Source organism: Microtus oregoni, unplaced genomic scaffold (genome assembly GCF_018167655.1).
Source record: "Microtus oregoni isolate MIOR12 unplaced genomic scaffold, Mior012 000012F_ref0000307, whole genome shotgun sequence".
In the NCBI taxonomy this organism is placed as follows: Eukaryota; Metazoa; Chordata; class Mammalia; order Rodentia; family Cricetidae; genus Microtus; species Microtus oregoni.
Window position 1 is genome coordinate 2,176,528 of NW_024543071.1, and position 26,670 is coordinate 2,203,197.

Below are 26,670 nucleotides of genomic sequence, written 5' to 3' on the forward strand. Positions count from 1 at the left end.
GATGGATGGAAACCCGCGGAGGAACTGTGACAAGACTGCCACGCCTTCCCCCCAGGATTGTGCGGTGACTCAATTAGCCAGACAGCCTGCAACATGCACCTGCTGGGGTCTGGCCTCAAGGTGTTCCCCGCAGAAGTGTGTAGAACAGAGGTTTTCCAGCCGTGGCCAGAGACCAGTGAGTAATAGAGGGCGGCTGAGGTTGGTCATGTTCGGCTCAGATCCGCTGTCCAGCTCTGGGGTGGCGAACCTGGGGCGGGAGTCCTCTGCGTGCGCGTCGGGGGTGCAAGGCAGGGCGCAGCGGAGGCCACAACGCACGGACGCACTGGCGCCCTGGGGCCTCGACACCTGACCCGCCTTCGCTTCCCACGCCCCTCCCGGGCCCAGTGCCCAGGCCCGCCCGCCGCAGGTGGAGCAGCCGCGGGCCGCGAGTAGGTGCGCGGGATGATCTCACCGCGTGCTGCGCGCCAGGAGGAGGAGGAGGAGCGGGAGGAGCGGGAGCGATCCCAACTTCCGGGTAGTGCAGCCGCACGCCGCGCCACCGGCGTCTTGCTTTCTGCTCCCCCTCCCCCGTGTCCCCCTCGCCTCTCCCTCCTTGCCTTTTATCCCCAGCCCCACCCGCCAAAATGAACAGCTCGGACGAGGAGAAGCAGCTGCAGCTCATCACCAGCTTGAAGGAGCAAGGTAGGCGGGCCCGCGGGCGCAGGTGCGGGAGCCGCGGCCTCAGCCGGGACAGCTCCGTGCGCTGCCGCAGGTGCCAGCCTGGGCCCCGGGGATCGTGAGGCCGACGCCGCCACCCCGCAGCTCAGCCGCGGTGCAGCGCTCCCCGAGCTCTGCGCGCCATGCAGAGCCCTGGGCGGAGGAGCTGGAGCGTCTTCTCGCAGTGGGAGAAGCGTGACCTGCAGGGATTGCGGGACCGGGGGATGGGAAGGAACACGCATCGGGCGTGGACAGGGTCACGGCTCGCACTCCGGTCCACTCGGGAGAAGCGAGCAAGACAGGATCGTTGGGCGCCGGGTTAGGTAGCTCGGATGGCCTGGCTCCTAGCTGAGGCCCCACCCTAGCACACTTCAGTGTTCCTGGGCCTGCAGCTTTTCCAGCTTTTCTTTGGGGCTCGGTCTAGTTCCTTTTTCTTTACCCTGCTGGGATTTTTTTGGGCTACCGACGTGTTCTCATCACTTCCCATTTTTAGCAATTTATTAGTCAGTGAGTCGACACCCTGCCTGTGTGGGGCTTTCTGAGGGAGCGGGGCTGATGCTGGGTGCCAGAAAGCCAGGCCGTATTGCAAGCGTTTCTCTACTGCTTGGGAGCTGATGACTGTCACTCAGCACATTGGTGAACAAAGCCAAATCCTAGATCCAGTTAACCTGACACACTTAAAAAAAAATCAGGTAATTATCCTGCTCAAAGGTTGCTTTGAAAATATGGGTCAAGAAAGAGGAACCACACTGGTTTAGGAAGTAAAAGTGTGCAGGGCATGCCCGTGCTGAGCGACTTGCTGACCCTGGAAGGGGCCTGCTCAGTGGCTTAGCCTGGTCCTTTCGCTTCTCTTGGCTCAGTTCACCAGCTCTGGAGTTGATGCCTGCCCTTTCTTGAGCCTTGTGACTGAAGACAGGAGCTAAGCCAGTTGGTTTAGAGGTCCTATCAAGGGGTTTTTCAAGCCCATAAGCCATAGTGTCCACCACACTCTGGGAGAAAGGTCTCCACAGCACTGTACTGTGCCACCTCAGGGAGTTAGCTAACCTCGCTGAAACTCTCTATCTAGCATCTAGAAACCTGGAATAAGTGTTAATTGCTTATTCACAATTAGCCCCAAGTCAACCCACACAGCACCTGAGACTCCAGGAGCTGGACAGATTGCCTTATTTGGAATCTCTCAACTGCTTTTCTTTTTCTTTTTTAAACGAGAACTGGATTTCACTAGTATTAGTTTTAATAACACATTCTTGTGTCTCATCACAACACTTTTGATTCATTTTTCTGGACTTAGGAAACTTTCAGCCTTGATCAATACCAGATCTTTTGATGGATGGTAAGATTGTGAATGAGTGTAAAACAAAATATTATTTCCTCTTATTCTCTTTGTACTTCTCAGAATACGCTAATAATGGTGACACCCACAAACACCTTCTCCGGCCCTTTGCTGGACTGACATTTAAGAAGGGAGGACTCCTAGGTTCCTAGCTCCTTCCCTTGTGTTGTGTTGTTGTGTTAAAAAACAAATCCGTGGCTTGGTATTTTGAAAGGCTCCATTTTCCTGATGGAGTACTTGAACCAGAAGTAATAGAACCTAGGTTTGTGTTTCTCTCCCCCCACCCTCGACACTGAGATTGCTCACATGGGTGTTAGGGTTGGTTGTTCAACCTACTGTGAGAGTTTCATATTTTAAAATCAGAATGTGTTTGTCAGCCAGACTTTGATAAAGACTTATTTAAGAGTATGTAATGGCTGTCTGAGATGTGGACTTAACTAGGAAGCCAGGCATTTGAGGATAAACATGGTTATCAGGTCTTTGGGGCTACCAGTATGATGGCCATGTTTTTATGTTGATGGTGGGTTGTTGCTGTGGTGAGTCATAATTTTAATTTCCCCATTCAATATGAACAAGAAGACCATTTTTGATTGGTTGCTCTATTTCCCTTGTTTAATGCTGAGTAAACATATGTTTTTGTGTCTTTAAACGACTGCCAATTACTTGTATGTGGGGCCCAAGTTCTAGAGCCTGTGGCTAGATGGTGAATCAGACTCTCCTGGCTCTTAGGACGTTTCTTGCCTGGTAGACAGTCATTAATCAAAGAGGCATGCATATAAATAGACTATTATTTTTTCTAGGGTAGGTTCTTAGAGATGGGGTGGTTGGATTTGATGGCATGCATGTTATGAAATTATGCCATCCAGTGCACAGGCATTCACTCCTCCGCCAACAGTTGTGTGAGTTTGCCTTCCCCCAGCAGTGCCCTCATCACAGATTCTGGTGAGCGTTGGCCGACAGTAATTGTCAGCTGGACAGCCTGACAAGTTCTTGAATTTCTGCCATTGGAACTGGCAAGATGTCTCCTTTAAAATGTCTGTCGCCATGACCATCAGTGAAGTTCTGATCTTTACGTATTTGTTGGCCACTTTTGTCTCCTCATGCGACTCCCCCTTTGAATGAGTTTTAGGTCTAAAACTTGAACCTCTTCCCCAGGGGGTTGTGCAGGAAGGAGTCTGCTGTGGGTACTGTGGAGCTGACAGCCGTCGTCCCTAGTGGGGAGCCCTCAGTGGTGAGAGTGAGGTTAGGCCTGCCACAGTTGTGAAGCGCAGTGAAGGAGCCTGTCATAATATGAACAATCTAATTTCTATGTACCCGTCCCCACGCTCTGTCTTATAAATCACACCCACTTCTGAATTACTTCACAACATTGTATGTTCCCGTCTACTGAATGCTATAATTAGGTAGATTATGTCTTTCTAGAAAGTTATATTATGTCCCTTAAAAAAATTAGCCAGTGTGTGATTTTTTTTTTATGTTCAAGCAGATGCTGAGGTAATGAGGTAATTCTCCTTTTGTCTTTTCTCCCCCCACGGGCTTTATTTTATTGGGCTGATTGACATCGTTAATGCACAGAGAAATGGTAACTTAGGGTACTATTTCCGATGCATATTTCCCAGCTATCAAAGTGGACATTTCCCTCACAAAACATCATACAATTTTCTCTCTCTGAAGAATTCTTTTGGAAAATGATAGACTCAGTTCAGCATTTGTTGAAGGTGCACGGCTTTCTGTGTGATTCATTCAACATGCATGCCCTGAATATTCATAGCCAGGCGCCAGGAGAGCATCAGAGACCAGCAAAGAAGGCCTGGCCCCTGCTGCTGATGAGTTCTGGGTCTGGAGACAGTATAAAATCCAGGAAGACTAGTCTGATTGGCTTGGATGGGAATGGCATCCCTCACAAAAACCACGGATTACTGTTGCTGTCCCAAGCAGAATGGGCCCCCACCATCGAAGGGCCTGACCCAAACAATAGGTAAAGATTAGGTTGGTCAGTATTGCATGGCAGTGTCGTTGAGAACCTGGTGAAGACTGAAGAGTGGATTCCATCTCATGATATTCCTTTCCCCTCTCTTCCTTCCCTCTTTCCCTCTCCCCTTCATCTTTCTCAGTGCTAAGGATGGGACCCAAACCTTTATATATACTAGGCAAGTATTCCGCCACTGAACTATGTAATAAGGGTGTTCTCAGTAAAGACCAAACAATGGCAGTGAAAAAAAACGAAAAGCCGTGGCCATTCTTGGGCACTACTGAAAACAAATATTCCATGGTAAGATTTGTATTTGTATTTGTTGAGACATTCTTGGGTTAGCCTCAAACTGTATAACATGATGACCTTGAACTCCTGACTGCCTCCACTTTCTGAGTATTCAGACTATGGACAATGTGCATCACCTTATCCCAGTGTAGATGGTTGGTTAGCATAGATCTCATTCTTAAGATTCATCTTTTTCCTAGAGCTAAGCTACTGACTCATGGGTGCTTTTTCTGGAGTTTCTTTAGCTCCTGGAGGAGCAAACAGTGGGGCATTATTGTAATTCAAAGGGCCCAGGCTTGCATGGCTGTACTAGTGTGTGAAACTGAGGATCCAGCCCTGGGCAGAACACTCAGAGCTACTCAGTGGAAGGCCATCTGAAACGACATGGCTGCCTTGGCTTCATGTGCAAGCTTGGCTTTTCAGCACTATTTTTCTTTCTTTTTTTTATTGATATTTATTGAGCTATACATTTTTCTCTGCTCCCCTCCCTGCCTCTTCCCCTTCAACCCTCCCCCAAGGTCACCATGCTCCCAATTTACTCAGGAGATCTTGTCTCTTTATACTTTCTACTTCCCATATAGAGTATATCTATGTAAGTCTCTCTTAGTGTCCACATTGCTGTCTAAGTTCTCTGGGATTGTGGTTTGTAGGCTGGCTTTCTTTGCTTTATGTCTAAAAACCACCTATGAGTGAGTAAATGTGATAATTGTCTTTCTGGGTCTGGGTTACATCACTCGAAATAATGTTTTCTAGCTCCATCCATTTTCCTGCAAGATTCAAGCTGTCGTTATTTTTTTCTGCTGTGTAGTACTCCATTGTGTAAATGTACCACATTTTTCTTATCCATTCTTTGATCGAGGGGCATTTAGGTTGTTTCCAGGTTCTGGCTGTGACAAACAAAGCTGCCATGAACATAGTTGAGCACATGTCCTTGTGGCATGGTTGAGCATCCTTTGGATATATACCCCAAAGTGGTATTGTTGTTCTTGAGGAAGGTTGTTTCCTAATTATCTGAGAAATTGCCACACTGACATCCAAAGGGGCTGTACCAGCTTGCATTTCCACCAGCAATGTAGAAGTGTTCCCTTTTCCCCACAACCTCTCCAGCATAAGTTTTCATCAGTGTTTTTGATCTTGGCCATTCTTACAGGTATAAGATGGAATCTCAGAGTTGTTTTGATTTGCATTTCTCTGATGACTAAGAATGTTGAACATATCCTTAAGTGTCTTTCAGCCATTTTAGATTCCTCTGTTGAGAGTTCTCTGTTTCGGTCTGTACTCCATTTTTTTTTATTGGATTATGTTGGCACTGTTTTTCTACATGTGGTCCAGGAGTTGCCTGTTTCCGAGGCACCAGATGATTATTAGAATTGTAGTTTACTTCCAAGGTCCTAAGCACTACTGAGGAGCTAGTGTCCAGGCCCTCCCTGAGATGGACCTTCACAAACTGGTGCCAGGCCTGCTGCTTGGAGCCCCCTCTCCGTTAACACTCCTCCTGGGGAACTGGCACTTCCTTTGACTTAAAAATGTTAACAAAAATTAAAGTGAAACATATGATGTTCTCTTTCTTCTAACCCATTTTTTCTCAATCTATGTCTTACTGTCATTCTAAAGAGCAGATAAGATATATACTATGACCTTGGCAGGGCCAAGTTTTTTTTCCTATTGAAAGTCATGTTTTTGGTAATGGACTAGAGTTAAAGGCATCTGTGTGAGCTTGTATTAGCTTAGTGTAGACACAGATTGTTACATATAGAACTAGGTCTATGTTTATGTTATATATATTTGAGCATATTTATCATTCAGAACATGGTTGCTAATAGTGCCCTCTGATGAGAGAAACAGGGTTCTCAAGGGAAATGGTTGCTTTTATGATTGAGATAGCCAAATATGCAAGGCAAGCCTGGGGCATCCTGTGGGTACCAAAATTAAGGAAGTGTTCAGACTAAGACATTCACATGATGGGACCAAGAGACACGGAAGCTCACTGAAGAATTGTCCACTGCCCAACGCTGGAGCAATTAAAACAAACAAGATGTGACCCAGGGCACAAAGTAATATGTGTGGTGAAAAAAGTGTGTGGAATGTGATAAAATGACATTTTATCTCTGGTTTTCCCTTCAAAATCTTGAAGTCCCATGTATTTTTAAGGAAAACATCAGAAAAAAACCTGGCTGAGGTAGATTCACTCCTTAAAACTGCTAAGCTCTCAGCAAAGGGACAGGCAGCAGTCTGGGCATGGCAGTGCCGCAGTCCCGGCATGGGAGGGCTACAGGAGTGTCTCATGTTCAGGTCATTCTTAGCTACACAGTGAGTTTGAGGCTAGCCTGGGCTACTTGATGCCTTGTCTCTGTCTCTCCCATCTCACTGGGAAAAAACCAAACAACCCAACTCCATATAAAAAAAATACTTTATTACAACAACAAGAAGAACTTCTCAAGGTCGTAAAAGTGAAGACCAAGGTGAAGAAATACCCAAGGACATAAGACATTTAAGTGGGATGTGATATCTCAGTGTAGGTACTGGAAACAGGACATATGTGTGGAATCATTTTTTTTGTACACTGAGAAGATGAGTCTTTGCCAAGGTGTCCTCTGATTGGTTTAATAGAGCGCTAAATGGCCAATACCTACGCAGGAAGAGGTTAGGCAGGACTTCCAGGCAGAGAGTGAAGACATGGATCTAGGCAGGAGAGAGGCACCACAGGACACAGAGAGGAACAGGGGGTACAAGATGGAGCAGAGGTAAAAAGCCGCGAGGCAAAGCATTGATTACTATAAATGGAAAAATTTAAGTTATAAGAGCTAGCGTGGCCGGGCGGTGGTGGCGCACGCCTTTAATCCCAGCACTCGGGAGGCAGAGGCACGCGGATCTCTGTGAGTTCGAGGCCAGCCTGGTCTACAAGAGCTAGTGCCAGGACAGGCTCCAAAGCTACAGAGAAACCCTGTCTCGAAAAACTAAAAAAAAAAAAAAAAAAAAAAAAAAAAAAAAAAAAGAGCTAGCATGACAAGCCTAAGTTGTAGGCCAAGTTTTCATAATTAATAAGGCTCCACGTCATTTTTTTTTTGTGGCTGGCCACCCAAGTCAAAATCCATCTATAGACATAAATAAAACTAAGGGAATCTGAATAAAATGTGGACTTTGGGTTATCAGAATGTGTCAATAGGGTCCAGAATCTAACAAATGTTCCAATTAGTGCAAAGTGCACTAGCGGATACATAGGGATTCTTCACATTCTTAAGGCCCTGCCCACGATGTCCACGGGTCCCACAGATTCAATATCTTCAGATTGAAAATATCTGATGCTCCTCTCTGGCCTCCGTGGGCACCAGGCACACACGTGGTACACAGACACACAGGCAAGCAAGCATCGTGCACATATAAACAATAATATACAATTTCTACAAAGAAAATAGCTGAAAAAGGTTTTTTATAATTTGTCTCAAATAATGTAATATGACAACCATTTCCATAGAGTTCACATTGAATTGGCACTGTGCTTTGTCTAGGGATGGCGAAAGGTTACGGGAGGGTGACTGCTGGTTACAGGCAGGTAGCCGATCATTGTGTGTTTCCCTTTCTCTCCTCTTTTCTCTTCTTTCTTTCTTTCTTTTTCTCCTTCTCCGTCTCCGTCTCCCTCTCCCTCTCCTCCTCCTTCCTTCCTTCCTTGGGGTCTTATTCTGTAGATCAGGCTGGCCCAGTACTCAGTATGAAGATCAGAATGACCTCACACTTGCCATGGTTCTCCTGCCTCTGCCTTTCCAGTGCTGGAATTCTAAGCCCATGTGTCAACAACCAACTGTAAGAAGCATTTTGGGATCTGAGTTTTCATGGTTATTCCAGAGGAAAATTCCCCGATGACTACTGTTTTTGAAGTTTGGGTTTTTTTCCGACGTATCTAATTTTTTGTGTGTGTGTTTGTGCATGCAGGTGTGCATGTGTGCGTGCGAGTGCTTGTGTGCGTGTGCAGGTGTGTCTGTGTGTGTAGCTGCAAGTGTGCAGAAGGAGGTGGATGTGTGCAGGTGTGCAAATGTACACGTGTAGGTGTGTGCTTATGCATGTGTGCAGGTGTGTTGTGCAGGTGTGCAGAAGCAGGTGCAGGTGTGTGTGTGCGTGCGCATGCATGCATGTGCACATGCCGCAAGTGTTCAGGGACACTTGCAGAGGTTACAGAGCTGTCCTGCTCTATCCCTGTGCTTTATTCTCCTGAGACTGGAGCTAGGGTGGTGGCTGACAAGCCCAGGGGTCCTCCTGTCTCTGCTTGTACCCTCACAGTGTTGGGGTTAGAAGCATGCTTGTGACCACACTTGGCTTGTGTTTTACATGGGGTCCTCATGCTTGTACAGCAAGCACTCCCACCTACTGAGCCCTCTCCCTAGTTCTATAGCTAATGTGTACAAAATTCAATTTTACTGAAATGATAATGTCGCTTACATTCTTATACACATTTCTATGTTCGTGGGGCTGGAGAAAAAGAGTCTTTTTTAAATTTACCAATAATTGTTTGCATTATTACGGGGTACAAGAAAAATTCAAGATAAATTTAATGATAGATCTAAAAAGCATGTATATCTTGAATTCTGTTGTGCTTGTGATTTCATTATTTAAGCCAATATTAGTGCGTTATTGTCTACAGTTTACAATACAGTTTATTTTTTTTCTAAAAAATACCATGTGTATGTGTGTGTGTATGTGGTCTGTGTGTATGTATGTGGGGGGGTGGGTATGTGGGTGTGTCTGTGGGTATGTGTGTGGGTGTGTGATTGTGTGGGTATGTATTGTGTGTGTATCTATCGCTGTGTGTTTGTGGGTGTGTATGTATGTGTGTGTATGTCTGTGAGTGTGTGGGCACACATGTGCCGTGGCGCTCATGGGGCGGTCAGATGACAACCTGGTGGATTCGGTCCTCTATTTTCACCTCTACATGGGTTCTGGGGGTCAAACTCAAGTCACCAGACCTGGTGCAAACACCTTTACCAGCAGGTCCATCTTGCCCGCCCAGGGTTCAGTTTGTACTGGACTTTCGTGGAACCTAAGCAGTATATGGTATGTGCCTGCCATTACAGGAGCACACAGAATAGTCTCACTGCTCCCCAACCCCCATACACTCGAGCCACTCTCTGCTTCTTCCTCCAACTGCTAATGGCCACAGATTCCGTTATTGCTCTTTCCAGGGTGTTATAGTTGGACTCATGCCGTACATGTGGCCCTTCATATCGACTCTTAAGTTAGCAATATGCAGGTCTTTCTGTGGCTTGATCGATCCCATCGCTCTTCTGAATAATATTCCATTTTATGGATCTACCGCAGCTTGTTTATTCCTCCACGCGCTAAGAACATCCTGGGCAGGCCTGAATTTAGTTAATCATGAATAAATCTCCTGTAAACATTTGCATTAGTAAGGCTTGGATGTCTCTATGTTCTGTGATTGCGTCAGCCGGGGATAGGGAGTTAGTGAATCTGCCCTGGGGCTGTGATCTCACAAGTTCTCTGCTTTATTTTTGTGTCCTACACCCTAGCCCTGCCCTCCAGGGAGCAGGAAGGCTTGGGGTTGGGGTGTGAGGGGGGGGATGGGGTGGGATTGACTTGGGTACTTCCCTCTTCCAAGTCTGTAAGGCTCTAGTGAAGCAGTTTCTCTTGAGATCAGGTCTTAAGAACAGAGTGGCAAGCTGGGAATGGTGGCCATGCCTTTCATCGCAGGACAGGGAATCGGAGGGGTGGCAATCTGCAAGTTTGGAGGCAGCCTGGTCTTTGTAGTGAGCTCCAGGTTAGCTAGGGCTATGTAATGAGAGACCCTGCATCAAGAATAAAAGGAAGGAAGGAAGGAAGGAAGGGAGAGAGAGAGAGAGAGAGAGAGAGAGAGAGAGAGAGAGAGAGGCAGGAACAGAGTTCTCTGAGCATCTCTTGTAGAGTGGCTATATCTAAAAGCAGGAACCTCTAGGATGTGAAACAAAAAAATCCTTTCCCCCTTCCTGACTAACCTGCCCTTCTACCTCCCCACCTCAAGGGCATTTTAAACACAATCTGTACAGAGCGTCACACAGCCTAGATTTTCCTGTCTGGGTCCCAGATCTTTAGCAGGGGTTTCTTCCAGCCATTCACTGCCGTAAGATATTCCTCAGTGCTGCCCTTGTGTCTCCAGTGACAGGGGTAGGACTTGCCCTGAGATCTCAATTCCCTGATAGATCTAAGAGGATTGTTGCTGTACCATTTATTTGTTTTTTTGTTGTTGTTGTGGAGATTGTGTGATGTACAAGCCTACATTCTAGAGACCAGACACACATATATGTGATGATAGATAGATAGATAGATAGATAGATAGATAGATAGATAGACTGACTGACTGTAAAGATACTTAGTTTTTCCCCTTCTGGATGTTTAATTTGAAGCCATTCATACGGTTTGCAGAGAGTTCTTCAGCATTATTCTTTATTAGCACTGAAATGTGTTCCACCTAGTGTCGATGGAGCTCAGGCTTGCCATAATTCCTTTCCTGATAGGAAATCTGTCACCTTTGTTTTTTTGATCAGCTATCCCAGTGGTCCCCCACCCCTGGGTTTTATAATGATTTAATTAACAAGTGGGGTATAAATGGCTTCCCTCTCAACTCTGGCTCTAAGTGGAGGGGGGTCCACTGGGACGAGCAGAAGGGGAGCCTGTCCTAATTGAACAGTGCCTTTGTGGCTCCAGTCCTCACCTCCATTAGTCAGGTTTCAGGGCTCCCTGAGTCCTACAGGCAGGCTCAGCCCATGGATACAAATCTGCACTAGGAAATGTCAGGAAACAGTGTTGTGCTTTTCTGTCTAGATACATTTGGTTGTTCCTTAAGGCTTTGTTTTTTTTGTGTCTTAATGTAACATCTGTGTGAGAGACCCTGCCTGGCTGATGATGATATGCTCCCCGGACTGCAGGTTCATTCCTGCTCCAGAACCGTGCTTACTTTAAGCCAGGCACTGTCCTAGATGCAGACACGTGGGCGGGTAAAGGCGTAGTCTTTACCCCAAAGGAGCATTTCCCCTCTAGTGTGCTATCAGGTTCCTCACAGTCACTCTTAGCAATGGGAATCAGTAAACAGGATCTGCCTCCACTTCCTACTACAGGTGTGACTTCTCAATGCATCTGCGTCCTCACTTCTACAATGGGGATGTGAATATTTGGCTTAATCATTTTGCATAGTATGTTTGTATGAGCCTTTTGTTCATTTGTTTGGCATAGGTGTGGACTCTGTGCTTGATATTCTGTTGACATAGGCAGAGCACAATCCATTGAGTGGGGAGAAAAGGAAAGCAGGCAGACATGTGTACAGATGGCTTTGTGATGTTGTGTTGTGCACAGGGATTCAAATAGAGGTACGATACTTGTTTTGTGTTTTGGATATTTCTGGCTTTGTGGATATTTGTATAGACTTTACCATTTCAGCATCCCTGATCTGAAAATGTGAAGTTCCAAATGGTCCAAAATCTGGAACTGTGCCTTCAGAAAGTTGTCAATTTTGGAGCTTTTCACATCTCAGACTTTGGTGTTCAGGGTGCTCAGCCTCTGTATGAGTAGGGTGCTCTGGTAGTATATTAAGATATAACTGCTGATTTTGCCCAAGACATACAAGAAGAGCTCCCTCATGGGTAGAGCAGAACTGTTTACCTAGACTCTGTGGTCTGCAGGCAGGAGCTGAGTGGTCAGAAGAGAAGTGGGGTTTAAGAGAGTGTTGCCAAAGTCTTTGGAGGTTCTTAGGTAAATGAAACTTTGAAGGGAGAAAAAGAGCAAGAACCAACCCGGAATAGGAAATTAGAGGGTAGATAAGTGGGTGTCACTGTGGAAGGTCGGAGTTAGGACACTGATACTGGCTACTGGGGAAGAACATATGGGTGAGACGCTTCTGAAAGATTGGAGGAGTTTGGTGGGTTTTTGAAGGTATTTAGGGTGGTCTTTCAAGTGCTAGATTGCCTGTGAATAACTACCAGAGGGGGAGCAGACAAAGTATAAATAGAAGGGGAAAGGAGGAGGAGGAGCAGCCAGAGAACAAGGAGAGGAGGGCGGCAGAGGCCAGACACCCAGCCACACACAGCCAGCCTTGGACTAAGAGTGAAAGTAACATATACAGAAGTAAGAAAAGGAAAGAGTCCAGAGACAAAAAGGATATGGGTTAAGTTAAGAAAAGCTGGCTAGGAAAAAACAAAAAACAAAACCAAGCTAACGCTGGGCTTTCATAAGTAAGAATAAGCCTGCATGTGTGCATTTATTTGGGAGTTGGGTGATGAGACCCCCACCCCGCCATGTCAAAAGACTAAAGAGCCAAAAGAGTAAAACATCACATTCCAGTGTGTTGTTTTTGTTTTTGCAGTATTTAACTATGTAAAGATGTGTTGCTGTTTCACCTTGCCTGCCAAAGGCATCTGATTGGTTTAATAAAAAGCTGGATGACCAATAGCTGGTCAGAGAAGGGATAGGCGGGGCTTGTGGGCAGAGAGAAAAGGGGAGCTGGCCAGCCCACCACTGGGCCCAGACAGGAAGAAGCAGGAGAGCAGGACATACAGAATGAAAGAAAGGTTAAAAAGCCCGGAGGCAAAACACAGATGAAGAAAAACAGATTGAATTAAGTTATCAGAGCTAGTGGGACAAGCATAAACTAAAGGCTGAGCCTTCATAATTAACCATGAGTATCTGTGTCTTTATTTGGGAGCTCGTTGGTGGCCCAAGACAAAGCTACAGATGGCTTCCTTTAGCATTAGCGACCAAGAGAATGGAAAACCAGAGTGATTCTTAAACACATGCTCTCCCCGATATTCACCTAGTTTTCTCCAGATCCTCCTTTTTGTCTATTTTACACTGTTAAGCGGTTGTTCCTCACACTAACTACACATTAGGGAATTCATTTCTTTAAAAATAAAAGTAAAGATGACCAAACTCCGCCCTAGACTCTGTAGATCAACCCCAGAGGCACCCACTGTGGAGAGGGGTCCAGGGCTCCGTGATTGCCAAGCTCTCCAGCTGGCTCAAGCATGCTTCAAGGATTGAAAAGTCTGGTATCAGGCATGCTTCCACACCCTTGCCAGGATTTGCTGTGACAAATGGCTTTTAGCGCCTTAGCTTGCTTCCCTTGGCTTGGTGACATAGTGTCTCCTGCTTTCATAGATTGCTTTCAGTCAGCCATTTGGAGGGTGGGCAGAAATAAAAGTAACCTTGAAACCCAGGACATTCTTTAGGTGTTTAATCAGGATCTGGCAAGCTTTGCAACTTAAGTAGCAATTACCATGGCTGACACTAGACAACACCAGCCTACTTTAGCTCCTTTACTTCCCAGGGTAAGACTACCAAATCTCTACCAGGAAGCTGAGGCTGCGGGAGATGACTCCCAGCCAATACGTGCTCATTTAATTAGATATCTATAGAGCTGATAAGCCGAGGTGTGAAGTCTTCCCAAGTTGTGTCTTTCCCATGGGAAGGAACCCGTCACATTTGTGTGAGGCACTGCTTCAAAGGATAGCATTGCCAAACCTCTTGAGCTGCGCACACTTGCTTTAAATGTTCAAACTGCTAGCCAGTTCTGAGGCAGTAAAACACTGCTTTCTGTGAAGCCTCTTAACATACCGTAAAAGAAGTAGCTGAGGGGGCTGGAGAGATGGCTCTGAGGTTAAGAGTCCTCACTGCTGATACAGAGGAGGTTTGGTTTCCAGCACCCACAACCACCCCTAAGTCTTGCTCCAGGTGATCCAGTGCCCCCTTCTGGCCTCTGCAGGAGCTGCCCAGCGTACAAATCCATAATTTTAAAAAATGAAGTTCCTGAAAAGTAGAGGCCACTTCATAGCCGTTGATAGTCATACCCCTGTGTCAGGATGACACATATTCATATGTATGCATTTGTGTGTACGTGTGCATGAATGTTGTTTTGGGAGTGAGCTTTGTTTTTGTTGTTGTTGTTAACTTCAAAGAAATCGACATTTTTCTTTTCTTTTGTGCCCCAACCCCCTGCGGTCCCCGGCTGTGACCAAGGTCATAGTGCTCCTTCCGTTTTCTTCCCTACTTAAGTCCTTGCTTTTGTTGTCTCTTACAGTTGTACATAGCTCTAAGTAAAGTGTGCTTTCTGCGGTTTCTATTAAAATATTATAGGTGAAGGGTTCTTAATTAATGCCTTGTAATAAAGAGCCAGCAATTAGGAGTTTGCGGTGTTTTGTCTGGTCTATCGGCACTATAATGGAGGCATGGTGTGAGTAGTTTTAGAAAAGCTTCCCAAGCCATTATTTGATGTTGTAAATAGAAAAAAAATTCTTATCTCTTAATGTCAGTTTGAGAGTATACTTTTATAAGCCATTACTGTGTATGTGTACGCCTGTAAAGTAGGTCACTAATAATGCAGTGGTAAATCCATTTTGATGTGCGTGTGTGCGTGCACCCGCCATAGTGTATACGTGGAAGTCACGTGACAGCGTAGGGGGCTGGCTCTCTCCATTCACCACGTGGATACTGGGAATTGAACTCGGGTTATCAGACTTGATGGAAGTACTTAGACCCTATGGGTCATCTCACTGGTCCTGATTTTGATTTTTAAATTTCATCTACAGATACTTTAAAACATTTTAAGTAAAAAAAAATTGTGTGTGAGTATGATGCTTATGTGTATGGATACAGGCACACGTGGCAGTCAGAGAACGACCTTGGTTGGATGGTGGCACACACCTTTAATCCCAGCACTGGGGAGGCAGAGACAGGCAGATCTTTGAGTTCGAGGCCACCCTGGTCTACAGAGCTACAGGGAAATCCTGTCTTGAAAAACCGAAGGGGGTGAGGAGAATAACCTTGCGTGTCAGTTCCTCCACCTGCCTATGTGAGACAGCAGCTCTTGTTTTTATAGTTCACCGTATGTGCCAGGCTAGCCATCCCTCAAGCCACCAAGGAGTATCCTGACTCCGCCTCCCATCTCTCCATAGGAATGCTGGGATTGTGCCCATCTTTATGTGGTTCTGGGGACCCGAGCTTCATTCTTTTTTTTTTTTTTTTTTTTGGTTTTTTGAGACAGGGTTTCTCTGTGGATGGAGCCTGTCCTGGAATTAGCTCTTGTAGACCAGGCTGGTCTCGAACTCACAGAGATTCACCTGCCTCTGCCTCCCAAGTGCTGGGATTAAAGGCGTGTGCCACCACCGCCCGGCCCGAGCTTCATTCTTGACACTTCTGTGGCGAGTGGAGTCATCTGCCCAGCCCTGCAGATACATTTAAATGCTAAGTAGTTTAAGCCAAAGTCGGTCAATAAAATATGTTTATCTTTTCTGTTTTGAAGCTGTATTAGGTAGAATAATGATGTTTGGGGCCGTGACCATAGTCTACTACCCAATAGCATCAACGTGTATTTAGAAATCTCAAATAACACTCTTGGTTTTGTTTATGTTAAAAATCATTGCACATTGCAATAATTGTCCAGCGCCTAGGGCGATTTGGTTCATGCTCAGTTTTTGGAATATTTGTGACGGGCGTTGATAAGGAGACCAGGTGTTGAGGATTTCACTTTGTGCTTTATTAACTCCTTCCGGTTGAGCATGGAAAGGACTCCATCTTTATGTGTGTGTCCAGAGCTGTTTCTCAGTGGGTCTGTGGCTTCTGTAAGTTCGGACCTCAGTGTTTTTAGCACCACTGTCACAGCGGGCGACCCCAGCCCTTTGGCCTCTGAAGCTTGTTCCTCTCCCGGTTAGGTGCTTGTTTCTGGGGTAGTCTTGCCCTTCTGGGAAACATACATTTTTGGTGCCGATGACCAGGTTCTATGGGATGTTCGTTTTTAGGTGGGAGGGAAGGCTGAGACAAGGCGGTTGAGGTGGGGCCTCCTGCCTCAATCTTCCTAAGGCTGGAGTTACGGGCATGTGTCTCCATGCTTGGCACCCATCTGGGATCCATTAAAGTTATTGGCCTCAGGCTTTTATTTCTGTCTTCAGATTATTAATAGGAATGGGAAACTTAAAAAAAAACTGAGCTACTCATAGAAGATAAATCCCAATTAAGATTTTTGCACAGTTGAACATGCGGCCCCGTGATCACCTAGCTCCCAGTGACAGTCCTGTCTAGTGGCTGGTGGACTAGACTGGCCTCAGAGGCTCTTCCTCGAGTCACCTTAAGTCATTGTTACAAACTTCATGTGCTCAACTCCAAGGAAGCCTAAAAATTGTGTTCAGGTTACATCATGAGCACCCCACATATCTGGGAGTCTGCACTCCCATCTTAGTGAAACGAAGGTTGCTGACCATGGCATGGCCACTGCCTGTCTTGCCTGGAGACAGATATTCTCAGTCCAATGTCCATCCCACAAACCTCTGCACTGAATAAAGTAGACAAATGACATTGTGTTGAGTATGCAAGCTCACTTTAATTTCTAAGTGAGCCTCCAATTTTAGTACTGTTAGGGGGGACAGCAGGGTCCTGGGTGCTCTCACTGGCAGGTGCTGAGATCACAGAGGAGGACTTTTCAAGGTCCCTTCTGGCCCGTGGGTCTTCCTGAGGTCTCAGGGAGAATGGGAGTTCAGTGTAGTGGGCTCACATCTGCAGAGACTGGAAAGCAAAAGCCCTTTGGTGGTCTCTCCACTCGGCTGAACTTAGTGGCGAGTTGTTGGGGGGGTCAGCTGAGTTCGCAGGTTTTCCCACAGTGAATTTTTGAGAGTTCTAATGTCGCTTTCTTTCTTTTTCTTTTCCCTTTAGCAATAGGCGACTATGAAGACCTTCGAGCAGAGAACCAGAAAACAAAGGAGAAGGTTTGTACTGTACCCCTCCCTTTTCTTACAAGCCTGAACGCCTAGGCAGCATAATGCATTGTTCAGCCACCAATTTCAGTTAAATGTGAATGAGAGGGTTTTTTTCCCCCCTTTTTTTCTCTTTTCTTTTCTCTTGCATGTGTGGTTGAAGCTAATATCAACTCCGGGCTCCAGATGGTAAAGAATAGCAGGCATTGCCACAGTAGGCACAGCCCTGGGAAATTAAGTACACGGCTAAATGTGTCTCAAGGCACTAGGCCAAGCCTTCCAAGTCCTCAGGAATTGTCCTTTTCTCCTGGTAGTCACACTGGGGACACTGGTGATAGACTCAGAGCCTGGGGACATTTGCTCCTAGGACCCCGGCTCGGTGGGTCCGGAGGGACCTGGGCTTTGGCATTTAGCCATCTCTGTACACCACTTGTGTTTGCTTCTGCTAGATAGGTAGATAATAATACCAGAAGTTGAAAAACACCTAGTGTTTGTACAGGAGAAGTATGCTGAATATTTTCACAGGATCTGGAAGTTTTGTTTTGAACTATCAAATAAGAGAATTCTGTTTACTTCTGTAATCTCTGTCCTTTTTGTCTCTAAAACTGTTTACTTAAGATTTGTGAGTGTTTGCTATGTATGAGAGCTTCAAGACTGTAATTCTAGCACTTGGGAAGCGAAGGCAGGAGGATTGCCATGAGTTCGAGGCTAGCCTGGGCTACAGACTGAGATCTTGTATTGGAAAGCAAGCAGATTTGTGAATGTTTGCGTGCATGTGCATACACACGCATGCTTGAGTGTGCATGTGTGTTTTTGTCCTCCTGTCAGCCTAGGGGAAAAAGAAAAAGATAGAGAGGTAATAGAAAACAAAAAATAGGATAGAAGAACACGGACTATGGATTTGTTTTAAAATATAAATGAAAGTTATATATAAATTTAAAATGTAATCGTTTTTAACTTGCCACCACTAAATATGGTGCTTTTATCAAATAAGATAGGCAAAATATTTTTTAAAAATGTATCCCTGGCAGAAAAGAAATAAATAAAGCAGCCTGAGGTGGTTTTTACCTAAGAATGAGATTATGATGTCTCATCTCTGTAGTTTTAGAACAAGGGTAATAACAACACTTAGCAGGCAGATAACTAGTTATAAAGCCTGTAGCATGTTTGGACTTAGTTTATTGTGCTCTTAACACACTTATTAGACCTTTTTAGTCATTACATTTGCCAGCTGCCTAGGCATAGATTGACTGGTGGCTGTAACGGCAAGGGCTTTGCTCACATACAATTATACTTGCTTTTTAGGTCAGTGTTTTAAATCTATAAGGCTCTCTTGTTTTTGACAATATTTATTTTCTCTTGATTCTATTCATGGGTGAGTCCGTATATGGGTTTGTGCTTGTGAGGAGGCTGAGCAAGCCAGCAGACTTCCTGGTAGTTGTAAGGTACCCAGTGTGAGTGCTGGGAGTTGAACTGGGTCCTCTGTAAGAGCAGCAAGCATCCTCAAACACTGCGCTGTCCCTCCAGCCCCGTCTTCGTACTTTTGTAAATTCATCTTTGGTGCTCTCTGAAATCTTGTTTCCTTTCCTCTCAGGCTACCCGAGGGGATGATAGATGGGGTTGATTTTTAAAAATCCATGCAGAAAGGGAGCTGATATGTAAATCTTTCTAAGGCAAGAAAGCCATGGAGAATAGTTTGAAAAGAAGATTATCAGTTCTGTAGCTGTAAGTCTCCCAAACACAGATGTCCCGGGGATGTAAGGTCGTGAAGAGGGTGTGCTTAGACCCTGGTCTCAGGGACATCATGATCTTAAAGCATACTTCCTGGGGAATGCTCAGGGTTGGCAGTGTGCTGCCCTTTGCTCAGACCAACTCCAGGAGAGGTCCATGGGGTCTGAGTTGCATCTGCTTTGGGGCTAACAGGGAGGGGAAGAGCCAAGCAGGTTGGAGGGGTTCACACTGCAGGACAGTTTGGCTTTCTCTAAACATATGAGGTGGAGCAGGCAGGATGGCTCACTGAGTTTGATCGCTGAATTCCCTGGTAGGAGGTGGGGACCGATTCCCGAAGGTTGTCTTCTGATCTCCACCTGACATGTTCATGCGTGTACACACACACGTCATACACACATACATCATATACACACAGTAAGAGTAAACGAAAAGCAGGTTTAAGTAAGATAGGAAGGGAGATAGCAAGCTCGTGTGTCTTCATGTGGCAGAGAAAGAGAGAACACCCTGCATGTTTTGTTTTCTCTTTTCTGTTTCTAATCCATGGTTATCTATAGACCTTGAAATGCCCTTTTTAAAAGTGGCTGTGTGGACACCTGCTCTCCCCGTTGGCACCACCATAGCTGTTTAACTCAGAGCCACTTTCTTCCGCGGGGTTTGCAGTGAACTGTCTGTTGTGTGCGTGGGATTATAGGTTGGGCTAAAAGAAGGACTGGAAATGACCTGGGCCCAGTAAACTGTTTACTTCTTCTCTGAGCAGAAGACGGGCTGACGCGTTTGCAGCATCTGCAGGCGTTATTGACCTGTTTCTGTCCTAATTCTTTAAAAATAACTATTAACAGGAATGAGAAGAAAAGAAATGAAAGCAATATGGAATGCTGTGTGTTGGGAAAAACAAAGAAGACTGAGTGGTTTTAAGTCCACCCCACTCTGTTTACCTTCTATTAAAAGACTGGCTTGCTTATTACTGCAGATTTTTCCCCAAGGTGGGGGGTGTTACAAAGGAGAGAAGCATATAATAAAAGCCTTTTATACGACATAGAAGGAGTAAAAGCAGCTTTAGTTCTGGAGCCGGCAAATGGAGGACACTGTTTTTTTCTGGGAAAGCACTTTCTTGTGCCTGGCTGCCTGGGCTTTATCGGGTCTGCATCAACAAATACAGGCAGCCATCTTTCCTCTGTGGGGTCCCAGCCTGGAGTTAAATTAAACTCATCATGGATACTCATTGGAAGAATTCCTTTTTGTTGTAGTTGGTTCGATGTAGGGATATTTGGCAAGTTCGGAGGGGAAAAAATGGCAAGGTATTACTCCTGACCGTGTGTCTGCAAGTTTATTTTTCCTCGTTGCCAGGCCAGAAACCTCAGTGGGGAGAGACAGCAGACCTGGTCCCTTTGGATAGGACCTTCTGGTGGCTGCTGCATATCCCCACGGATGTAGGTTCTGCAGAGGCAGGTGAACAAAGACTGTTCACTTAGAGATGACTGTGGGACCTCTGTACCCTCTTCTCTCCATGACAGAATGGTTCAGACTGTGTTAGCTTCATTTTGCACAAGCAAACATAAGGACTTGAGGAACAATGAGTTTCCTGAGAACCTACAGGTGATTCGTGACAGATTCCAGGTTTAAACCCGGATCCTATGCCCTCCCTGCTCCTTTACAAACAGGTAAACTTAAGAGAGTATATGGACTCTTTCCAGAAAGAACCTCATTTTATTTTAATGTGTGTGTGTGCGTGTGTGTGCGTGTACATGTATGTGTGTATGTGTACTGCAGGTAGGCATTGGCACACGCATGTGTGAGGACGTCAGAGGGCAGCCTCAGGTGTCCTTCCTCTGGTGCTGACCATTTTTTGTTTGAGGCGTGTTCTCTCATTGGCTTACAGCTTCATCAGGTAGGCGAGGCTAGCCAGGCAGCAAGCCCCAGGGGTCCACTAGGTTCTGCCCCCTCAGCCCTGGAGTCACGGGTGTGTGCAACTATGCCCAGGTTTATTTATTTTTTTAAATCTGGGTTCGGGGGATAAAACTCAGGTCTTCATATCTGGGCAGCAAGCACTTTCCTGCCTGAACATCTCTTTAGCCATATTTTTAATGTTAATGTATGAAATTTGCACAGTAAATTATACCATCAGTTAGTTTGTATTGAAAAACTGAAATCTAAGTATTAAATTAATCTCTTATTAGAAAAATTCACATATGTGTGTATACATATAAATTCTGTCACTGTGCACTCAAAGAATAGGAATAAAAGATTTAGTGGTGGGCCAATGGGTTCTTGTTGCTGTTTATATTTATTTACTTGGTGTATGTATATGTACATGAGCGTGTATGTCACGGCACATAGGTGGAGATCAGACAATAACCTGCTGGAGTAGCCAGGGCTCTCCTACTGTCTGGGCCATCAGGCTAGGAGGTGATTGCTCTAGCCTGCTGATCCGTATCTCCAACTCCGGACTAATGTTTTAACTGAATTTTCCATTTGCAGTCCTTTTCTCTACCTCAACAATGGACGTTGGCCATTCTGTGGTTTTTATAGACGTCTTTGGAGATGGAATCAGAATCTGTCTGAGTTTTTAAGGAAAGTAATTGAGGGGAAATCTTTGGCTTGAATGCCTTCTGGCCACATCAAGGAAAATAGATGAGGTTTTACCTGTTAGTAAAACCACTAATGAGGGAGGGGACACAGACAGTTGACAAATAGCTGAGATATTGTCATCGCTGTGTGAGTCTCTACAGCTTGGGTAGGACAAGAAAAGACAAAATGACCTGACCCCTGCTTTTTCCATGTGCAAACTTTTACTCTTTTAATTACAGACTTAAATGTCGTTTATCTCTAAGCCTCCTCTAGCTCTCTTACATTGTGATAAGCCATCTGTGTATTCCTCTATGCCTGTCACCTCCATCAAGAGAATTTATTATTAGCTCAACATTAAACAGGAGAAGAGGCACGTGCTGTGGGTCCTGGGGAAACATAAAAACCTTGGGATTGTTTATTTGTGTTTTCTGGTCATTTAGCGTGACGATAAGTGGGAACTATGAAATGGCCTCGTCTCTCCATTATTTTTGCCCATTTTCCAAATGGCATCGTCAGTGAGCACTGTGTGAAAAGAGGCAGAGAGCCTGTCACATTGGTGTTAACAAACTCTTCCGAATCTGTATTTGGGGCGTGCAAAAATTGGATGAGTGTGTATACTTTGGAATCAGCCAAACAAAACGTGCTTCCTTAGTGTGTTGCCACCAATGTTTGAGTGTTAGTCACCCTGCCCCAATCAAAGGACCTTCTCCTGCAACTTGCTCAAAATCTTTGTCATAACGGATTAGGTTTGATTTTTCTCTTTTCCTTTCGTGTGTGTGTGTGTGTGTATGTGTGTGTGTGAGCCTCATGGAGCTTTGAATGGAACGACATTCACATTTCTCGGGGGGTTGGTGGTGGTGGTGGTGTGTGTGTGTGTGTGTGTGTGCGCGCGCGCGCATGCGCGCGCGGAGTATGTATAGAGAGAAGGGAATCTGTGTGATAGAAGAGTGTCTACTACTAAATAGTATTTATGTTTAATATTATGTTCAGAGACTGAGTTTTGAAATGCATAAATGTTTAAGTGGCTGATTAGAAACCGTTTGGGTGAGCTACTGTCACCGCGCATCAGACGGTTCTGTCAGCCTGCCAGGAACAATGAATGAAAAGAGATTGAGGCAGACATTTCCAAGACTTGTTTCAAGAAGCAAGATATATGATAGTGTTTGCATCTTGGCTCGGTTGTCTATTGTTACAATTCCATCCTCTCGTATAATATTCAGAGGTGAAGGTCCCAAGTATATTATTTTTTTTTAAAAAAAATCAATAAAGAAGCCACTCTAAAGAGCAAGATCTGCATCCATTATGATAACTGTTCATGCATAATACATCCACATACATGCGGCTTCTTTGAGACGGAGTGGCAAGTGGTTGTGCCAGAGAAAAAGTAATTACTTAGGGTTTGAAAGTGAAAATGAGTCTCTCATTAACAGCAATCTATCCAGAAACAAAGAGCGAGGGTCTCAGTTCTGATGACATGTGTTTCCAGCTCACACACAATACCTCGACTTCGGAGGCTGCTGCACGACAGCTTGGGTGGGGGCAGCCACTCCCCCTTTAGCGCCTGTGAAAATTGGAGGGAAAGAAGTTTGAATTGGAAGAAAAGAAGAACTCCAAAGGAGAAATGGAGCAAAGGGGTTCCATGTGGTGGGAATGAGTGAGCGCTGATCCAGAGAAGCCAGACTTACCTAGATGGAACGGCAGACCTGGCGGTCCTCTCGCTTTCCCACTGAAGAGTCTGAAGCAGGCACCGGCTCCGATGTCCAGTTCTGATGCTATACCTTTCCATTTTAAAATAGTGTGACCGGGATGTAAGAGGAATGAACTTCTAAAAAAGATGGTGTGGGCCAAACCTTCCTGCAGGCAGTATAATTGCTCGATTTCTGTCTCTACAAGTCTGCAGCCTTCCTGTCTTGTAGCCCATGTCCTTATACCCTGCTCTTCTCATTGTTGGTTTTTGTTTGGGGATCCTAAGTTTCGTGAAACTATAGAATCTAGGTGTTCCCCACCAGGTCTCTGTCAGTGTTGGGCGTAGTGCCTAACACTAGATGTAGGTTTGTCCAGTGCAGAGACACCCAGTGGTTCCAGGAAATAATTGCTCGGAATTCCACGTCAGTCAATGTTAAGGTGTTTGCCTATCCATCTGTTGTCTTCTGTCCCCAAGGTGTGTGGAGACAATGTATGGACTTCAGACTGTCCTTTCTACTAGATGACAGTTCTCTCACATGCATGTGCCCAGATGATAAAATATTAGTGGAAATCAGACACAGTTTGGAGCGTTGAGGTTCTTATTGCATAAATCACACACACAGCTGATTGTTAAGTATTTTCTACATCAGTTCAGAGCTTCTGCTGATCCCAGATAAAGAGACATTTATGTTGACAGTGTTGGCTGATAGGTAGATGGGGGACCAGGGAAGATGCTAGTTCATGCTGGAAGAACATTCCTCCGCAACCCAGCCGGCCGGTGTTCTCAGGCCCTCATTTGGTTTCACGAGCCGGATGAGCTTTCACGGGCCGAGATGAGCCTTAATGGTGAGATCTGGAAAGCAGCCTGGGCTTCTCATACAATGGGCTTTCAAAACCAACCTCCAGTCAATCTACCACTCTAAAGAGTCAAAACAGCATCTCAGTCTAAGCTGTGACATTATTCAGTCTGCTTAAAGCAACCAGCGCTCAGGCAGCCGGGTTCAGCTCCAGCCTTGAGCTACAGAGAATTATCGAGCTTCCTGATTAAGTGATGTCGCCCAAAGAACATCTGTTGCTATTACCAAGTTTTCATGAGCAATTCTCAACACAAAAAGAGACGGCCTTTACAGGCGGCACAGCTGCATGAGCAGGGCAGAGGAGAGGGTGGGATGGATGGGGGCGTCTCTGTGGCACAAAGATGGGAGGCTGCTGCAGGGCCTGTGTCCCCGCGATCTCTCTGCGCTGGTCGGCTGGGAGAAAGGTTGCAGGATGCCTCTGCCTTCTCCTGAGATGATGCTGTACAAACAAGCGCATCCTTCATGGTTCGATCAGTTCTGGTGTGGAATCAGTAGGCTGCGCTTGCCGTATGCATGACCCCTCCCACCCTTTCAGCCTTTCAACATAGCAGATGGTAAACTCAGTGACTGCCAGTTCTATCATAATGTGGTTGCAGAAAATAGAAAGCGAAGCAACACGAAGCCCCCGAGAGAGCGCAGCTGGGCTTGGGAGACAGCTTGTGACTGTGTGGGCAACTAGAGGTTAGCGCGTGCCGGACTCTACAGAATCGCTTCCCCCGCACCTTGGGCTGAGATCTGTTATTAACCAGAGTGTCTACCTGGCTCTTAAGAGCAGTTAGCACTGGCCTCAAGTCTTCCCTCTGGGCAGCTGGAACGGGCCTGCCTGTGAAGGCCACGCGTTATTTCTGACCAGGAAATGGGAGACTTGGTGGTGGTTGGTGTGTGACTAGGCAGTGCTGAGCCCCGTCCCTGTTTACATTCTCATCAAGTTTCTGTGAAAACTGGGCACCTAAGTGGGAACTGGATACGCCTTTAAATGGAATTTTGAGAGGCTCAGCGGGAGATTCAAATGCCTCAAAGTTACAGCCTGGAGGACTGTGTACTTGCAGAAGAGACAGGGTGAGACGGAGAGTCAACAAGGAAGTGCGCACCAGCTATGCCGCACCGGGTGATCAGGCCTGGATCCTCTGGAGGCCTCTGGTCTCGGCAGAAGTTTGGATTCTATTTGTGTCTTCTACTGTGCATTGTTGGAGGGGGGTGGGCAGCCTGGGAGGAGTTTGGGGGCGTGTCCAATGCAAACAGGCGTCAGTTACGAGGAACATTCCAGAAGCAGCTGGCGGGCAGTGTCCAGGTTGCTGGTTGGTATGTTCTTGTTGCTCTTTCATGTGTTAGAAACGGATTCGAGAATCCAGCGCTCTTGAAGACAACTTTTAATACACTAAAAAAACTGGCAACAACGAGTGTGGTTTATCTGTTAAACTGGAGCTAGGAACTAGGTGGGGCAGGTTGTCTTTTTACAGAGGATGGATTCCCACAGGGAGCCTTAAACATCCCGCCTTCTTTCTGGTGAATATCTTTGGTCCATTGACTTGTTTATGGGAGAGAAGGCTCTGCTAGGATCTGATGGTCAGCTTTAGTGACTCAGCCCTGTGCCCCTGCTGCATGTGTGGTGTACCCTGCAGACAGATGTGTGTGTGTGTGTGTGTGTGTGTAGTATTTCAGGCACGTGAATACCAGGTGTCACGCTCTGTCTCACTCCTCACTCTCCCAGTCTATATGTGTCCATCCTCCCATACCCAGCTCTTCCATGGATGCTGAGTGTTTGAATTCAGATTCTCAGGCTTACCTAGCGCTAAGCCGTCTCCCGTCTCCTATCCCTGAGACGGCTTTCAGCGCTTGGTGGTTCTTTTGTGGAGCAGGCCGTATGTATTCTCTTAAAGGAGGAATCCGTTTTAACTCAAGGATAGTCCATTGGTCTGCTACCAAGGAGATAATGAGCAGTGATGACTGTTTACCTTATAGAAAGTTCTAGAAGCTCAGCTGGGTACCATGCATGCATCTCTTACTAGGTGAGCAGTACCAACACTGGGGCTGTGGAGAGATTTTTAAAATTCACTTTATTTTTAGTTATGTATTTGTATGTCTTTGTGTGAGTGTGTGCATCCTAGTACAGTACCCTGGGAGGCCAGAAGAGGCCACCAGGACCCCGGAGCTGGGGTTCATCACGTGTGGTCTGCAAGGCATGGGTGCTGGGGACTGAGCCGGGTCCTCTGCCTGCAAGCGTTGCTCCAGCCCCCAAGAGATGCGGTGTCCAGGAGAGGCGGGAGGAAAAGTACTGGTGCGGTGTGTAAATTGCTTTTGCTCCTCACCTGGTCACAGCGAAATTTTATTGTGTGAATTTAATGTCTCTTTTTCTTTTTCATTTCAGTGTGACAAAATTAGGCAAGAACGAGATGAAGCTGTTAAAAAACTGGAAGAATTTCAGAAAAGTATGTAAGCATTTCTACTGGAGTAATAATCACTTGACTTTGGGGATTGTATGAGTGGATTGAGACCAAGCTGACTGAAGGTGTCCTGATCGTATCAGCAAAAGAAAAACAGTCTCATTTGGGGGGCAAAAAAGTGAAAGCAATGGAATAAGTATTAATAATCTATAAATGTCTTATAAAAATTTAAACTTGTGGTAAGAAAAGTTCGCTATGGAAAAAAAGAATCAAAGAAAAACAAAATTCATTTGTTACTTAGACTCCTTGAGAAAAGCCAAAGTTAGTATTTTGTATTTTATCCTGTGTGGCCTTTATGAAATATGTGTTTCTATAAAAAGTGCATATTTTAGATTCCGTTTTATAGCCTCCTTCTTTCAGTAAACAGTGTGTCTTTGTG

At 45.7% G+C, this 26,670-nt stretch overlaps 1 protein-coding gene across 4 annotated transcripts in view; it reads left to right on the forward strand.

Annotated features, from left to right (window-relative positions):
• Positions 1 to 231: 231 nt before the first annotated feature.
• Shtn1 (shootin 1) overlaps positions 232 to 26,670 on the forward strand; it is a 104,862-nt gene continuing 78,423 nt past the window's right edge. Inside the window, exons 1-3 of one of the 4 annotated variants that reach the window (XR_005975148.1) lie at positions 232 to 681; positions 16,965 to 17,017; positions 26,216 to 26,276. Coding sequence is in view for 3 of the 4 variants with exons in the window: in XM_041661199.1 (XP_041517133.1) it covers positions 624 to 681; positions 16,965 to 17,017; positions 26,216 to 26,276 (172 nt within the window). In the remaining variant the exon portion in view is untranslated. The remainder of the gene's footprint in view (positions 682 to 16,964; positions 17,018 to 26,215; positions 26,277 to 26,670) is intronic. The other 3 variants (XM_041661199.1, XM_041661197.1, XM_041661198.1) reach the window with 3 other exon arrangements.